Source organism: Ursus maritimus, unplaced genomic scaffold (assembly GCF_017311325.1).
Source record: "Ursus maritimus isolate PB19 unplaced genomic scaffold, ASM1731132v1 scaffold_7, whole genome shotgun sequence".
Taxonomy (NCBI): Eukaryota; Metazoa; Chordata; class Mammalia; order Carnivora; family Ursidae; genus Ursus; species Ursus maritimus.
Genome location: NW_024426885.1, coordinates 80,738,328 through 80,756,156, shown reverse-complemented (window position 1 = coordinate 80,756,156; position 17,829 = coordinate 80,738,328). Strand labels below are relative to the sequence as shown.

Genomic DNA, 17,829 nt, shown 5'->3' with positions numbered 1-17,829 from the left:
AATGAATAACAAGAGCTCAGTTCCCAAAGTTTGGTTCTGACTGTGCGAGCCTGCAAAGGCTGGATGCCCTTGAAGGACACGTTTGATTGCAGAGGTTCGTTGACCCTCTTTGTATCCTCCATGGGCTGCATGACTGAGCTAAGCGGAGGTTCCCGGTCACCAGCCCCGGGACACCGGCTGCCTCTCAGCACCTGGCCGCCAACGCTGTACTCCGAGTCGACTTTGCCACCTAGTGGCTAGCTCTGGTATTGCGTCTCCCCGACCAACATAGCTTGGGGGACCGTCCTTTTAGCTGCTGCGGACGGTAGTGAAGGGTGACAGGTAACAGAGACCCTCTCAGCAAAGAAGGCGAAGAGAGACCCACAACAAGCCCTGAAAAATGTTGTGTCCTGCGTTCTGAATATGGAGGCAGCACTAAATAATTGATCTTAGGAAAAAAGCATGGTTGCAAACTGCAAAGGTATTTTTGGGTTTTTGCATGATTTTTCACAATTTTTCACAATTAAAATAACACTCAGGACCTGACTGAAAGTTGGGAGGAGGTGGGATCTTGTTCCCTGGCCACATACGGACACCCCCTTACTAGATCCAGCCTCACTGTGAATAGAACGGGGCACCAGAAATGCACCCCACTTGGGCTGAGAATAGAAGATGTGTGCTGTGCAGACATGGCCGTTGCGAAGGTCCCTCTGAGGAACGAACAGAAGAAAGTTCCCCACAGCGGTGGGGAGAGAAGGTCCATGACCGACAGAAGGACTAGGATTTACTGTGTGTCACATAGGACATGAGCCATTTATGCATTAAATGTATATCATCTTTTCAATCCATTAATACTCTGACAAGGGAGTAAGGAATTTTATTTTTAATTTTACTTTATTATATTTTTTTGAGAGAGAAATTGCAAGGGGTGGGGCAGAGGGAGAGGGAGAGAGAGACTCTTAAGCAGGCTGCACACCCAGCATGGAGCTGGACACGGGGCTCGATCCCATGACCCTGAGATCATGACCTGAACCAAAATCAAGAGTCAGATGCTCAACTGACTGAGCCCCCCAGGCGCCCCAGGAATTTTATTTTTATATAACAACTTAAATCTCCATTTTCAGGCCCCATTCTGCATCAGGAGTCAGCACACACTTAGCAGCTTACGGAACATCCATTTACTATCTATTATTTACTGTTCACTGTCACCAGTCCTCATGGACCCTGTCCTCATGGACCCTCTCCTCATGGACCCTGTCCTCCTGGAGAGCCAGCATCAGGGTGGAGGGCAGGATTCCAGGACCTCCCCCTCAGCTCTCTTCCCTGCATCCCTCTGGCTTTGGAAACGTGTGTTGTTCCCATTAGGGACATTACAGGTCAAGCTGAAGCTGTCTTCGTCCGTCACCCTCACCCTGGTTGTCTTCCCCGTCCAGGACGTCATTGCCAATGTACGGTTCGCAACTTTGTCTTTTTAGGAGACTTTTAAACATACAAATATCTATATGTGATACACGCTATTTTTGTATGTGTTTTGTTGCTACCTAAATCATATGTTTATTCATCACCCCACAACTTGTTTTTTCTTACTCACCAATATATTTTTAGAGCTTTTAAAACTTTCTCTATTTATGTATACATCTGTAACCTCCTATATATGTTTGTATCCAGCCGTGAAAGTGTTGCCAAGACCAAAGTCATGAAGCTTATCCCGTGTTTTCTTCTGGAATTTCAGCCTCAGGGCTTATGTTTCAGGCAATAGATGATAGATACATAGATACATAGATGATCGATTGATCAATAAACTTTTTTCTGCTGTATTCCCCTTTATTACCAGATTTTTTTATCCACTGTCAAACTGATGTTCTTCTACTTTTCCTAATTTTTGTCATGATAACACATGCTTCAGCAAACATCCTATGTACGTCCCCTTGTGTAGGACTATCAGCAAGACTTTCTAGAGGACAGGAACCTAGAAATTAAACTGCTGGCTCCTGGTGTGTGTACTTTTTCCATGGGATTGATCCAGCTCAATCACCTTTTCATAGTAGTTGTATCGATGTATTTACTTCAGTGGGGTGAGGAGGGACCTCTCCTATTTGCCTGATGTTTCAGCCAGTACACCATTCCTTGATGTTTAAAGACTCCAATGTTTAAAGCTCTGTGTCTACCAGAGTGTTTCAAGTCCACTTTAAAAAGCAAACTTTGAGAGGTGCCTGGGGGCTCAGTCAGTTGAGCGTCCAACTCTTGGTTTTGGCTCAGGTCATGATTTCAGGGCCATGGGATGGAGCTCTGCATCCAGCTCCCCATTCAGCGGGGAGCCTGCTTGTCCCCTCTCCCTCTGTCTCTGTCTCTCTCTCTCCCAAATAAATAAAAAGCAAACTTTGGGCATGGTTTCCCTGTGTTCCTGCGGCAACAACCCAACACTGAGGACCGGAGAGGCTGGCCTCGGTGGAAGACGGGCGGCAGGTCAGTGAAGACTCCCAAGAATCAGCTCACCACACCCGCGCTCCTTGCCCTCTTCCTAACCCACAAAGAGTAGGTGGTGGCATTCCAGGGGTTGTATTTGTTTTTCCTTCTCACTTAACATGAGATCGACCTCCTGAAAAAAAAAATTTTTTTAAGCACATGCTGCAGTGCTGTTAGTTGCGGATACAACGTGGTGCAGGACGTCTCCAGTCCGGACACACCTTGCGTCACGTCTGTCCCCTGAATCAGGAGTTTCTTGTTCCCTCACCCCCCGAACACCCGGCAACTGCGAATCTACTCTCTGCTTCTATGCGTTCTGCTATTTCCGACCCTCAGATAGGTGAGTAATGCAGTATTTGTCCTTCTGTGACTGGCTTATCTCACTTAGCACAACGTCCTCAGGGTCCCTCTGTGTGGTCACATAATCCATTCTTTCTTAAGGCTGAAAACTATTCCGCTGTACGCACACGCCGTATGTCCTTCATCCGTTCATCCGTCCATAGATGTTTAGTTTGTTTCTCTGTCGTGGCTACTGTTAATAGCGCTCCGAGGAACAGGGGCCTGTGGAGAGGGGCTAATTTCGGTTCTTGTGGATAAATACCCAGGAAGTGTTGCCAAGGACAGCGTCATGAGGCTCATCGTCCGTGTTCTTTCTCTTTAGAGTTGCATGTCTTATGTGTAAGTCTTGCATCCATTTTGTGTTGATTTTTGTGTTGACTTTTGTGTATGGTATAAGATGGGGTCCAGTGTCATTCCTTTGCCTGTGGCTGTCCAGTGTTCCCAACGTCTTTGGTGGAATCCTCATTGTCTGTTCCCGGCACCCTTGTCAAAGATCAGTTGGCCATATATACATGGATGTGTTTCTGAGCACTCCTTCTGGTCACCCGGGTCTACATGTCCAGTGTCCTACTCCTTCAATTACCATAGCTCTGTGATAGATTTTTAAATCAGGGATTGTGTTGTCTCTAGCTTTGTTCTTCTCTCCTGAGATAGTTTTGGTTCTTCGGGGCCCTTTGTGGTTCCACACAAGCAGTCCATCTTTACAGAGGGAAAAGTGTGGTCTCAGGGAAGTCAGGACTTTGGCCAAGTTTGCCCTCCTTCTCAGCCAACCCAGAACTCAACCCCAAATCAAACTGGCTCTGAAGACCACGGTTCTTCAAATACCTTTCGCAGCTTTCCCATGAAAAGTTATTACTGATAACACCAACATCATACTTATTCATAGAAGTGATGTTCGTGCATCTCATTGTTATCACAGCATCAGAGAAGTGCCCATGAATTCTAGACATTTCTCCCCTCATAGCCGTAAGGCTTAACAGGTTTTTTACATGCTGTGCCCATAATTTCCACTTCCTATTCAAAAGGCTTTCTTTTCCTCACCGCCAGATTCACATCCTTTTTGCTTTCATGTATGAAGATATCAGAAGGAGACAAGTGTAGTTATTTGGAGTGAATATGTGATTATTAACTATAAACTTATTAATTATTATCCTTTGGATGTTGTATCACATGGTGGGATTACAGGTTACTCTCCTTAAAGGGTCCTTTTGCAACAGTAAAATTTTTGCTCAGTTCACAGTCTATCTCCATGGTACGATGGACAGAGACAAGAATATTTTTAAAATAAGAAAAAGCACATATCTGAAACTTTTAAGGGGTATTCAATATTGAATTGGTGTTGAATTATAAAGAGAACAATGGGGCCACCGGTAGATATGCCAAAGAATTTAGGTCAAAGATCCCCCATCTAACAGTTTGTGGCTCACAGCATTTCTAGTGATTAAGCCAAGAAGCCGCTAGGCTTCAGGGGCCCCAGAGCAGGTATTTAATGAACCCAATAGAGAGAGCTAGTCCCACCCATGGGTAGGACTCAGTTCTGGTTTCTTTTATATTCTGTGTTCCAACAAAGTATAATTGCAATGGAATGTTATATAATTTGTGGTGCTCTCCAGATTCACAGGATGAAATGAACCAAACGAGAAGAATTGACCTAAGGCATATCCTCCAAATTCCTACTTATATTCTTCACTAACATTGGTCAGCTGAGCAAATTAATTTACTCTTGAATTTTTACAAACATAATATGATTACCTGAAGGGACCAATTTGACATTGCCTAAATACTTGGTGCTTTTTAAAAACTGTGTTATTCATATGCCATATCTCATCTAGGGGTAAGTCCGTGGAGGGGAGGGTCCCGACTTACTGAGTTCAGTGGCACCAATCACAATGACCTAAAGCTACCAGTGGTTCAATGACAAGTGTTGATGCTGAGGGTGACAATTACATTGACTGGGACTGTTTGGGCTGCAGATAGCGTAGGCAACAAAAGAAATGGTTGGCTCCCACAACCTGCAAGGTCAAGGAGGAAGGGTTGACTTCAGGAATGGCTAAATCCAGGTTTTTTGAGAAGACATCATGATCATGCTGTCTCCACGCTCCACATTGCCTGCCATCTTTCTCTTCTATGTGTGCTTGCTTCTCAGGTTTTCCATGAGGATATAAATAGGTCACCAGCACCTAGAAACCCCGAAGAACACAGAATTACCCTCTCTCTTTCCAGAATCCATATCGGCTCCCTTACTTTACTCTTACTGCTCCTGTTTGCATGATATTCAGGTCCACTGCGGAGGTAGAGGAGTCAGGGGCCATGTGCTTGATGCCCTTCTGGAAACACGCACTGTGGAGGACAGGTCATTTCCAAAAGAACGGCTGAAGGAGAGACAAAGAGCAGGCATCCACTGCATGACGTTGACAAGAAGAAACAAAGATGAGAGGAGACAGACGTATCATCAACACAACTACAAAGCACTGGGATTATTGGCCATTGTAGTTCTTTATAAGAAAATCGGCCAGGCAGGAGCTGCGAAAATAAGTCTCCAGAACATGATCAGCAACATGGAAACATGATGGCAGAGACTTAGAAGGTGTTTTAAGAATTTTAAAAGGTGCTGTGGGAGCTCATGTGAGATTCAGAGCACACAGCAGGGGGCGGGGGGGCAGGAAGAAGGGAGGAATGTCATAGGGGCTGCAGTCCAACCCAAGCATGGACAAGAAACTTAGCCGGAAGCTTTGTCCAAGAAGTGTTGGAATGAAAGATGTTGGGGAGAGAAAGCTGTCCAGAGAGTGTGTAGAAGGCAAAGGGAAATGCATGACTAAGAGCAATCATGTGAAGAAGGATAATAGCCCTCTGAGCACAGGGTGGGGAGGACAGCGGAGGGACATCTCGTCTCCCAGGAGGAAGTAGCTGTTCACCTCGGAGACAGGACGTCGAGCTGAGGTGTGTGGTTCAAGTCAGGTCTGTTCTCATCTATCCATATGGGTGTAGGTGTGAGGGAGAAGATAGGCAGACACCCTTAGAGACTGTGGGAGCCTGGGAACCAGGTGGAGGGAGAGAGCAGATGGATCTTCTGCATTTGCATCTGGGAAGAAACCCTAAATGCAGTTGAGCACCCAGACAGCACGGAGCGCTTCCCAAACACGGACATCACTCAGCGGAAGCAAGCTAGAGATACGGACGACTGCCCCCAACAAAACCCAGAGGAGTGAAAAGAAGTAAGGAAGAACACCCCATCCGTCGCCTATAATTGGAAATCAGTTCATTGTAGATGTCATCTATGGATCATGCAGATGTTCTTAAACTGTTCTTCTCTGTAATAGAAAAACACGTTAGAATATTTAGACAATTTAATTTTTGTACTACTTCAAATCATGCTTAAATAAATATTTATAAGTGTATATATGTATGTAAGTGTATGTAAAATTTATGTGTGTGCTTGTGTATGTCCAACCATTTATGTATTTCATGTATGTATACATACACCCACAATGCATGTATACCACACATGCAGACTGTCAGCTCCTGGGATCTGGGAATTTGTGCATGATTCTGACAGATGTTGCTAAATTACCTTTCACATTGCTGGCCAATTTACACTGTAGCCAAGACGAGGAAATTCTTTTCCTTCACACTGTTGTCAACACTGCCTGCCTCCAATCATTTATATTTGCTCATCTTTTAGGTGACAAATGGTATCTCATTTAATTTTTAAATGCACATTAATTCCACTTTAAAAGGTGTGTAGCAAGTTTTAGCCAGTTGGGAGAGGCTAGTGGTGTGTGGCATCTGGATAGGCTGGTGGAAAGTTAGAGAAACATCACGGTGCAATGATCGAGGTGTGAATCTCTCCCCCCTCCTTCCTTACTCATTAGCTTGATCTTTGGACGCATTACTTAACTCTGTGTCTCCGTTTTTTATAAAATGTGATTATGTTAAGGATTGAGATAAAGCATATGGTGATTTGCACAACATCTGTCACGTAGGAAGTGTCCGGTCTATGTTCTCTGTTGGTCTTTTATTATTGCACTATGTTGAGCTTTGAGCATCCTGAAAGCCAAAGCCAAGTGAGTTCATTGTTCAATAAAAAGAACAGTAAAATAACAACAGACCCTCCGCTTCTGTCACGCACAGCTCTGTGTCAGGCTCTGTACTAAGCACAGGACATATATTAAAACATTTCAGTGAGACACATAGTTTCCTTGACCGTTTACTGTTGAATTCTAGGTGAAATTTCTCAATGGTTTATTCTATTATACAGAACGTTTCATTCCTGTTTTTCATGAGGCAACTGGTACTCCAAAATAGTTAAGTCATACCCAAGATCCCACCCGCAGGAAGTGGCTGACCTGAGATTTGAACCTACGCCTTTGGGACTGCAAAGTCTTCCTGCCACACGCTGAGGCCACTCCAGAAGGCTGTGTGTGAATCTGACGGCGCTCTGTGGGGAGACTGACGTGCGATGTCTAAAGGCGTGATGCGAGGCTCTTGCCAGGCGATACCTGTGCATATTTGTACGTAGAGCTTAGAGTTGAACGCTGTTTAGAGCAAGAGCCTAAACACGAGTGTTCCCAATAGTATTTTGTTAGGCTTATCAAACACCGAACTCATATAATGACACTCGTCAGGGAATGATTGCCTGGGTCAAGTCCACGGTGGCTGGTGACGTAGCCAACAACCGCGGAGGCCCCGAGGGGAGGGGGCGGGTCTCACCCAAAGCTCTCGAGACAGCCCGGGGGTCTTCCTGGTGATGCAGTCACTGTAATGATTCTTAGTTATTGATTTATTTGGGTTAACAAGTGTTGGAAAGGATTAGTTGCAGTTTTGCAAGTCTGTACAGAAGCGTGTGCGTGTGGTTCTCATCGCCAAAGTGAAACCGTCCAAATACTGGAAATATCCAAAACTGATATGGTCAGTTTGTAATATTCTGGCAAAATCCTGCGTATTATCAAGCACATGACAGCTGCCTTGTATACCGTTACCAACCCTTACACAGAACCGATACACTGCTTTTCTGTCCGTGTCTTCAGGAGGTGATAGGCTAGGAAGTGGTTTACACCTGTTGCTTCCCTTGCTCTGAGCGGGTGCTGCTCGTGCCGGGGAGGCTGAAATGCTTGCGTCCGTCTCCAGCCTGGCATGGGCACGTGCCCGGCTGCATAAAATGCAGACGAATAAGATCAGTTTGTCCCGGAGCGCAGTGATAAAGCATTCCGGCACAAGTCGCATAGACGCATCTCATATCTTCCCCCTTCTCTTTAAAATAAGAGAAGGAAGATTTTGTTGGATCGGTGCGTGATGCGGAACTGTATGTGTTATAGCCTTAGAAATAAGGACAACGCGGCCGGAGAGAGCCCTGCGCGGTGCGCGCCCCCAGCTAACCGTGCTCAAACAGATGGGTCTCTACGGGCTCCCGGCTCCTCGCCCTAAAGTAAGAGAAAGAGCTGGATGTTTCTGGCCTGAGAGTCAGCATCCTGTAAGAGGTCTTCCACGTATTTTAAAAGTTGTGCAATGCAGAGAACCAATCCAACGAAGGCAGACGTTCTCCTAACTGCGTCTTTTCTCTCCTCTCTCCCCAGACTATGTCCGAGAATCACAATGAGCTGGCTCACTAACAGTACAGCCTCGCCTTTGTTTCCAAACATCAGCGCGTCCTGGGTGCATAGCCCCTCGGAGGCAGGGCTGCCCCCAGGCACGGCCACCCACTTTGGCAGCTACAACCTCTCTCAAGCAGCTGGGAATCTCTCCTCTGCCAATGGCACCGCCGGTGACCCGCTGGGAGGTCACACCATCTGGCAGGTGGTCTTCATCGCATTCTTAACGGGCGTCCTGGCCTTGGTGACCATCATCGGCAACATCCTGGTGATTGTGGCCTTCAAGGTCAACAAGCAGCTGAAGACGGTCAATAACTACTTCCTCTTAAGCCTGGCCTGTGCGGATCTGATTATCGGGGTCATTTCCATGAATCTGTTCACCACCTACATCATCATGAATCGATGGGCTTTGGGCAACCTGGCCTGTGATCTCTGGCTCTCCATTGACTACGTGGCTAGCAATGCCTCGGTCATGAATCTTCTGGTCATCAGCTTTGACAGGTACTTCTCCATCACGCGGCCGCTCACCTACCGAGCCAAACGAACGACAAAGCGAGCTGGTGTGATGATAGGCCTGGCGTGGGTCATCTCCTTCGTGCTCTGGGCCCCCGCCATCTTGTTCTGGCAGTACTTCGTCGGGAAGAGGACCGTGCCGCCCGGCGAGTGCTTCATCCAGTTCCTCAGCGAGCCCACCATTACGTTCGGCACGGCCATCGCTGCCTTCTACATGCCCGTCACCATCATGACTATTTTGTACTGGAGGATCTATAAGGAAACCGAAAAACGCACCAAAGAGCTCGCCGGGCTGCAGGCCTCGGGGACGGAAGCGGAGGCCGAGAACTTTGTCCCCCCCACGGGCAGCTCTCGGAGCGGCAGCAGCTATGAGCTGCAGCAGCAGAGCCTGAAGCGCTCGGCCAGGAGGCGGTACGGCCGCTGCCACTTCTGGTTCGCCGCCAAGAGCTGGAAGCCCAGCGCCGAGCACATGGAGCCCGACCACAGCAGCAGCGACAGCTGGAACAACAACGACGCCGCGGCGTCCCTGGAGAACTCCGCCTCCTCCGACGAGGAGGACATCGGCTCTGAGACCAGGGCCATCTACTCCATCGTGCTCAAGCTGCCGGGTCACAGCACCATCCTCAACTCCACCAAGTTACCCTCCTCGGACAACCTGCAGGTGCCCGACGAGGAGCTGGGCACAGCCGACCTGGACAGGAAAGCCGGCAAGCTGCAGGCCCAGAAAAGCGTGGACGACGGGGCCGGCTTCCAGAAGAGCTTCTCCAAGCTTCCCATCCAGCTGGAGTCGGCCGTGGACACGGCCAAGGCGTCGGAGGCCAACTCGTCCGTGGGCAAGAGCACAGCCACGCTACCTCTGTCCTTCAAGGAAGCCACTCTGGCCAAGAGGTTTGCCCTGAAGACCCGAAGCCAGATCACCAAGCGGAAGCGGATGTCGCTCATCAAGGAGAAGAAGGCAGCCCAGACCCTCAGCGCCATCCTGCTGGCCTTCATCATCACCTGGACCCCCTACAATATCATGGTTCTGGTGAACACCTTTTGTGACAGCTGCATTCCCAAAACCTATTGGAATCTGGGCTACTGGCTGTGCTACATCAACAGCACCGTGAACCCCGTGTGCTATGCGCTGTGTAACAAAACATTCAGAACCACTTTCAAGATGCTGCTCCTGTGTCAGTGCGGCCGGCACAAGCGGCGGAAGCAGCAGTACCAGCAGAGACAGTCCGTGGTCCTCCACAGGCGCGGGCCCGAGCAGGCCCTGTAGGGGGCGCTGTGCAGCGCGGCGGCCGGACGCACGCGGCCGCCCACAGACCTTAGGAGGGCGCCGGCGGAGGGGGGTGATTCCCGGGGGCCATAAAAATGGGATTTGTTGCTGTTGTTTTTTTAATCACCCAGAGAATGAAGGAAGCTCCCTGTTTACTGACCCATTGAATAAATCCATTTTAATACAGAAAGATACCAATTCAGCAAAAAAAAAAAAAAAAGCATATTCCTGAATATAAAGAAATTTATTCTGAGATAGACTTAAGTGTTTTTTTCCTCAAAGAGGAAAAAAAAAATGTGTTTCATAGCAATTCCACACCCAAATTGATCTGCTGGGTTCTTTGAATTACCATTAGTGCTGGATTCTCAGATGAGCCTAACTAACCGAGCCGGTTGCCACGTTCCTTCCGAGAAGCCCACACGGCTCGATCCGGATTCCACGTGGAACTCGTCAGGCTAGTGAATTCGTGGTTCTGAAATTGTTTCATAACGTTGCAAAGCTGAAACTTCTTGTCCCAACAGAGCTTTCCTGTCTTCTTTGGTGTGTTGTTATACTCTATTTGTGGACTTGATTCTTGAAAAGTACTGTTTTGTGCAGTTCCAGTTTCGTACCAATAAAAATTATATAAGTATATATATATGTGTGCGTGTGTGTGTGAGAGAGTTCTGCACACACACACACACACACACACACACACTGTATATAATATAGTGGGAATCACTGAGCTGGCAAATTATTCTTGCAATACATGCTTTCAGTACTCTGATAACTGAAGTTCTCTAGGATCCTAACACGACATAAAAGTGAAATAAACCCACTGTAATGTTTTGGAAACCAGGGCTTTTTTTTTTTTTTTTTTTTCCGGCCCACAAACCACCCTGGGGAATGTGCAGCGGCGCACGGCCGGCCCCGGCGGGAGCGTGCAGAGCGGCCGGCCCCCGAGGCAGGTGCAGCACCGAGGCCGGGCCGGACTCCAAGTGCACGCCGTTCGCTCCGGTAGTCTCCTCGACAGAGCGCCGCAAACCCGGCCCCTCTGAGCTCCGACCACGAAGCACGTCCATGGGGTTGAGTCTGATCATCCAAATCTGAATGTTGCCCAACAAAATTTCTGCTGTCTCAACTGCTCGAAACTCGTAGTGTCACGCTTGAATGTCACCTGCAGCAGTATCTCTGGCACAGCACCAGTGACACGGCGGGGCGGGGGGAGCACGTGGTGTTTGCGTTCTTGCTACCTGGCCCCTTCGAAATGCAAAAGGGCTTCCACCTGTGCTGCCCAGCTGTGGCCAGCGCTTTCCGGGGTTCCTTGTGTGGCCCTCACCTAGTCACAGGTGGGGTTCGGGAACTCACGTGTCTTCTGAAGAAAGTATTAACACTTTGGAAAGTATTGCTTCAAGTCGATTTCCTTACGTTTCGAAAAAATGATTTTGTATCTCCTTTGAATTGATCCCAAAGCGCAGAGAAGAAATCTCTCCTTTGTACAGGGCCTCCGGGCCGCACCCGGGCCGGGGTAAAGCTGCTTCTGTGTTCAGTGTGAGCTGGTGTTTACAGGCGACAACAGTCGACGTGGACTCAGTGATGTCTGTGTTTCCGAACTATTTAATTTCGTGTTCTGTTTCTATGAAGAAATATTTATGCCTCCTTCACCAAGTGTCTATTTAATGTTGATAAACATCACTCTTCGGTCTTCAGCCGCGGTGTCCCTCCAAAGTGATTCTTTCAGGTCACCTCGAGCGGTCTGTCGAGCTTTTCACGAGGCTGAGAAGACGGCGGCCATCCTGCTGGCGGTGGCGAGTCCCGAACTCCTGGGGAATAAAAAGCCAACTGTAACTTCGACGTCAACGTGGAAAACCACTCTTCAGTTGAACCTGATGGGAAATGAACGAAGCAGCCCTCCACCGTGCTGTTTGAAATCACATGACAAGGGTAAACAAAAAGCAGATCAGCGTAATTGAAAGAACATATATATTTTTTTGGCCCACATTCAACCAAAGAACAAGAAAAACCAGAGACTCTTTTCTACTACACAGAGCAAACTACGGAATGTTCTGTGATTCACCTGAGAAACGTCTGGTGAGCAACGGCATCTCTAGTTTCCTACTCCGGTTGGCCAAGCACTAATTAACATGGGAATGCTGATTCCAGGGTCCCAGGACGTCCGTAATTCCCCTTCTTTTTGAAACTCCTGTCCTGCCTTCCTCCCAAAGGGCTGTTTCCTGTATTTCCAACAAAATTAGAGACCGTTACGCTTGAGAAATGGAGAAACCCCGAGCTTGGCTTAACAGTGAAGGTCAGTAACAGTTCTGCTTGAACTCGATCTCCTCCTGACCCCGTCCTTGTCTAAGGCTGGTGATGGCAGAAAAGAAACTGCTCCAAGCCTCTAGCTCTCCTTTACTGTTTTTAAATCTCTTACAAATGAAAGCTGCTATTCCATGCTAACTACTGATGGTGTTTGTAGAAAGGTATGGCCAACTTTTAGGCTGTTTTCAGAGAAGGAAAATAAGAAAAACAGACTCTTGAATATGGGGGATTTAGGATATGGGTGATCAGAGAGGTAGGAGTGTTTATAACTGGACAGAGCTACACGTGCATTTCCCAAAGGGCTTGTCATGGGAGAAGGTAGGTGGCATTTACATAAGATCAGAATGTCTCCATCCTTAGCCTGTTCTACTCCACGTGAATGAGGTTCGCAGAGCTTTCGCGATTATTCACTTTAATGGAAAGAGCAAAATAATTAAGCCTAAAATAAACTGCACATGAAGAACCCCCCAACACACATGCACACGCGCACACGGATGCACACATACACACAGATGCACATGCACACACGCGCACAGATGCGCACACACGCACACATGCACATGTGCGTGCACGCACACACAGATGCACACGCATGCACACTCATACATGCACATGCACACGGATGCACACATACACACAGATGCACATGCACACACACGCACAGATGCACACACATGCACATGCGCATGCACGCACACAGAGATGCACGCGCACAGAGATGCACGCGCATGCACGCTCATACATGCTCACAGGCACACGGATGCACACATCCACATAGATGTACATGCACACGCGCACACATGCACACACGCATGCACACATGCATGCACCCACGCACAGATGCACGTGCATGCACGCACATGCTCACAGGCACACAGATGCACACACACACATAGATGCACAGGCACACGCCCACGGATGCACGCACATGCACACACATGCACACACACACATCCATTCTCCCATCCTCTGTTCTCCAGGCCTTACCAGATGGATAAGAGAAGTGACCTGTCCTGTCCCCTAGTTCCCTGGGCTCTGTTCTCTCGGCCCATCCCCCACCTGTGGTCTCTCTGCTGCTTCTCCGTATTATCCTGAATCACCCCTGCCTTAAATCCAGCCTTGACTCAAAATACGCCCGTTTCTGTTCAGTGTTTCACGTATAGTAGTTCTACACCCTGACAGAGAAAACAAACAGGAGAGCATCACTATGCACTAGAAGCTGCAGTGGGTAAAGATCTAGAAGCATCTCTGCTTCCTCCGTCAGCCACCCTCTTAGAAGCTGGGCAAGTTCACGGCTCTGGGGACGGATGAGAGCCCCTGGGCGTCAGCTGTGAGGAGCAGGGGGGCGGAGTCGGAGGCACAGGGTGGCCTCAGGTCGACCTCAGGAGGGAAGAGGGGCGCGCGCAGGCTCAGGCTGGTGCAGGAGGCTGATACCGACGACAGGGAACTGGGGATCGCAGGGGTGTCCCACGCTTACCAGATGGGGGCATATTACTGAGAAATCAGACAGTCCCTCGCTAGCAGCTCCAGAGGACGAATGAAGGACGCACAAAGAAGCACTAAACCTAGCAGGGAGTGGGGGGGGCTGAGTTCTTGGCCCAGATCTGTCACCATGTCATGCATGTCACTTACACTCCCTGGGTTGTCTCCAGACGCTCGTACTCAAGGACGACACGAAAGCATCTGAACTTGCCCTCTCACAGCAAACAGATCAACGCTGAGGCCTGGGGGCAGGTGTCAAATGGTGTCTGATGAACCCTCGAAAACTTCACAGTTAATAAAGCGACTCCACTCCATGGAAGTTCGCACCCGCACCGGGCCATGCTCCTGGCTCCAACATGGGCAGGGGTTCCTGACGTTGTTCAGTGAGCGTAGCTACACTCACAGCCTCACACACTCGGGTAGACAGGGCACCTGGATGTGTAGACACGGACCCCAAATGCTTGGGTAAGAACTAATGCCTCAGGAGAACCTTAGGCCTGTGGTGGTCGTAGCAGAACCACAGAGACTCAGCACTGAGGCCGGACCCTCCTGCTCCAGCCTGGGCTGGGGTCACCCCTACCGGGAGTTGCACGAGACATCCTACATAAAAGGAAAATGGAAAAGCCGTAGCCTCCATGACAGAGAAGTATTCATAACACTTCCCTCACCCAAATCAGACTCCGGTAACCCTATCTTAACCTAAAAACAATTATCCCCAGAATATAAAAGTCTCTTAGCGTTCCTTCTCGAAGTCTGAAATACTTAACAATTCCGCGATTTGCACACCAAGCCCCCAAACTATTTTTATGCTCAATTCTGTGAGTTCCTTGACGATACAAAGTGGGTCTTATGCATCTGTCTGCCTCCTGTGGCGGCAGAGTGTCTGTCAGAGACTGGACATTCAGTACATGTTGTTGAATGTTCACTAGAAACCCCTTATGACCCAGATGCCACATATTTATCTGGACTGTGCCCACACCCCTGCCCCACGCTGCCACTGTAGTCAGGAGTCACCCAGCCGGGAAAGTAACTTAAGGGGAAAGGTGATGATTATTAGCTCATGAAATGTTCCTGAGCAACAAGGAGAACTATTTTAAACAGGCCTGAAGTCGTTGACATAATGAAGAATACAGAAAGGAAAAAAAAAAAAAAAATCAACCCTCTCTTTTTTCCCTAGGACTCGGGAACTTCTTACCAGAGTGGTGAACTTCCGCGGTCCTCCCCGGCCGGCCGTCCTAGCAGGAGTGCGGAGAGCGCCCGGCGAGCCGGGGAGATACGTTTTCCATTTGCGCCAGTGAAGATCTGTCGTTGGCGTAAAACCTGTCCGCCTGCAGTTCTGCTGGGCGTGGGAAGTTAGGGGAGAATCCACAGTGTTCTGCAAGCAAACACACAAAAGCCCTGTCTTACTCCTTTCCTCGTCCGGGACCGGGCTCTTCGGCCTCCCGGCCGCGAACCCCCAGGGAAGCTTCCTTGGGGCTTGTGTGTACAGCCATGGGCGGCAACATTGCGAGCGACGCCCCTTTTCCTTTCTTTTTCTTTTTTTTCAAACACGTGGGAACGAAGCTGGTGCAGGTCTGAGGGATCATTACAGGGAAACAGGCCTCCACGCTGGGGAGGGAGCACGTGGATTCCTGCGGGCAGCAACTACGCTGCGTCCGGTGATCACACCCTTTAGTTCATGAGGCCGTGGGGAGAAACCACTATCCAAACAAGATGATGGCTCTATATTTGCTTTGTAAGCAAAAGGCATGTATCATAGTTGCGTCTAAAATAGTGTCCACATCTTTACCAAAGGCACTGAATTTTACCCGTTTTTATGACCTGGTGGCCCCCCCCTTCCTCGGGAGGCATTGCAGGTGCCCCCCACGCCACGCTCATTCTTTCTCCTGAAAATACATCCGTTGTCTGTACTATAAAATGATGCCTGCGACTTTGTGGTGATATTATCCCGAGTTTAACAGTGAAATAAGAAAATAAAACTATTAATAAGCAAAGACTGTGGTGTGCTTGCTCTGCGATCGCCACGGCACCGGCCGCCTACCGTGAGAAAGGGAGAGCGCGCAGAAGGGCTCATTCTTGAAGAGGCCCGTGTGTGCCCTGACTGCTCTTTCTTTTTTATATGCACTAGAATTTTCTTCAGCAACCAAGACGGCTGCTGTCCTTACCCCGAACACTCACAATGACGTGTTTAGGGGTGTGTAGTAAGCACACATAAAATCTATCTGCACACACAGTCCTTATTCCAAGAGTGTAGGTGGGGAAACGTACTGCTCTCTAGATAAATACATTAACAAGGGGTTTTATTGTCCTCCTTTCAAAAACAAACAAACAAACCGCTTATCTTTTTGTTCCCCCCTTTTTTAGAGTTGTTTGTTCATTTGCTTGGACCCATCAGCATTGTTTTCCTACCAAAAATAAAAATCAATCACTGTATTTCATTACATTGCCTTTAAAATTATTACAAGTGTAGGTACAAACGGAAGTCACTCTTAGCAAGAGACGTGAATTTTTTTTTTTTTTTTTAATGTCTTGCTTGGCTAATTTAGGGCTTTGTGCAGGGCATGTACCATACACACCAAACACTGCCTCTTCAGTGTGGAAGCTTCCGGACTTCCACCTTGCGAGTGAAAGCAAGAAAATGTTTTCTGAATCTCTCTCAATCCTTTGTCATTAATTAAATCCTCATTTTGGGTTTACAATTTGGGCACGTGCTCTCTGGACCCTAGGACAACCCTGTCTGATCCGACATACCCTTTTATGATGATTCCCACGGAGATCCATGCAAATTGCCAGAAAATGAGCTACTTTTCTTACACCCGATGATGACAGGCAGTTTTACGTGAAATCAATACTGAGATTGAGTAAGAAAAGTTTTCTGTTGTACCGAAGTCTTCCATAATTTGTTACATAAATTTATTAGATATAACCTGTAACTACAGGGGAAAAAACAACAATGGCTGAGAGTATGGAAAAAATAAATGAAGCATAAGAATATGTTAAAGTTGGAAAGATCAACCAGGCACGAGCTGGTTTTTAACTGAGAGGTACACTGGAAGGAAATGAGAAATAGCTTTTGGGAGGAATTGCTACTTCTTAATCTGAATGGTTACAGGGGAAGCAATTTTATAAAAACAGAACTCTGCTCTCTTGACCTCAATTAATCCAAGGATTAGAACCTAGCTGGACTGATCAAAAACTTTCCAGGAGAATTTTTAGTTTGGGGGATAGAGACTCTGGGGCCCATCCTCTCTCACGCAGCCATGACTGGGACACACTAGCTCGCAGCCATGTCTTACATAGTCTGTGTCATAGGAACACATCAGAAACTGAAATGGAAAAACAGTGAGAGTAATCAGACTCGAGAGACAAGAGAAAGATGCCATTACCCCTGATTTCCCCAAGGTCTGGCGCATCTCCACACTTCTCCCAAGCAGGGTTGTTCGGATGTATTTTGTCTGTCCCGGGTAGTCATCAAATAAATTTAACAGTTTAGTTTAAAGGCACTGGGTTAAGTATCTATTACTTGTAACTAAACAGGACTACCCACTGCAAGTTGAGTGAATTAGTTAACACAAATGTTTGTGAAATCTTAAACTAAATTGTTTCAGTGAGAAAATGGGATTGGTCATTTGGGCTTCATTGACCATTCAGCTGATTTAAATATTCCCACAATTAATTAAATTTTTATTTGAATTATTTTTTTATTAAAATTATACTTCACAGAGTCAAGTGTTAGAAGAGGGTGCACGTAGCACTTATCTGGAAGAGACATGCCACCAGCCAGAGCGCCGACAGAGCTGTGAAAGGAATGCAGCCAGCTCCTTCCTTGGTCTAATTATGGTCTTTCTCAGGCATTTTTGCACACCACCCTTCACCCTGATTCCCTCTTCAGTTTTTTGG

At 47.8% G+C, this 17,829-nt stretch overlaps 2 protein-coding genes across 12 annotated transcripts in view; one reads left to right on the top strand and one right to left on the bottom strand.

Annotated features, from left to right (window-relative positions):
* The window catches only part of CHRM3 (cholinergic receptor muscarinic 3), a 175,661-nt gene extending 164,062 nt beyond the window's left edge, over positions 1–11,599 (top strand). Inside the window, exon 3 of the mRNA XM_040624766.1 lies at positions 8,358–11,599. Coding sequence (XP_040480700.1) covers positions 8,358–10,149 — 1,792 coding nt within the window. The 3' untranslated portion in view covers positions 10,150–11,599. The remainder of the gene's footprint in view (positions 1–8,357) is intronic.
* The window catches only part of LOC103661954 (zinc finger protein 37A-like), a 79,386-nt gene continuing 65,500 nt past the window's right edge, over positions 3,944–17,829 (bottom strand). For 6 of the 11 annotated variants that reach the window (XR_005833315.1, XR_005833314.1, XR_005833313.1 and 3 more), the window contains exons 8-11: positions 16,681–16,862; positions 15,125–15,304; positions 12,206–12,362; positions 11,730–11,951 (exon numbers count right to left, since the gene is read on the bottom strand). The gene's annotated coding sequence lies outside the window, so the exon portion shown is untranslated. Of the gene's footprint in view, positions 6,096–11,729; positions 11,952–12,205; positions 12,363–15,124; positions 15,305–16,680; positions 16,863–17,218; positions 17,385–17,829 lie in introns of those variants that run through there. The other 5 variants (XR_005833309.1, XR_005833307.1, XR_005833310.1 and 2 more) reach the window with 4 other exon arrangements.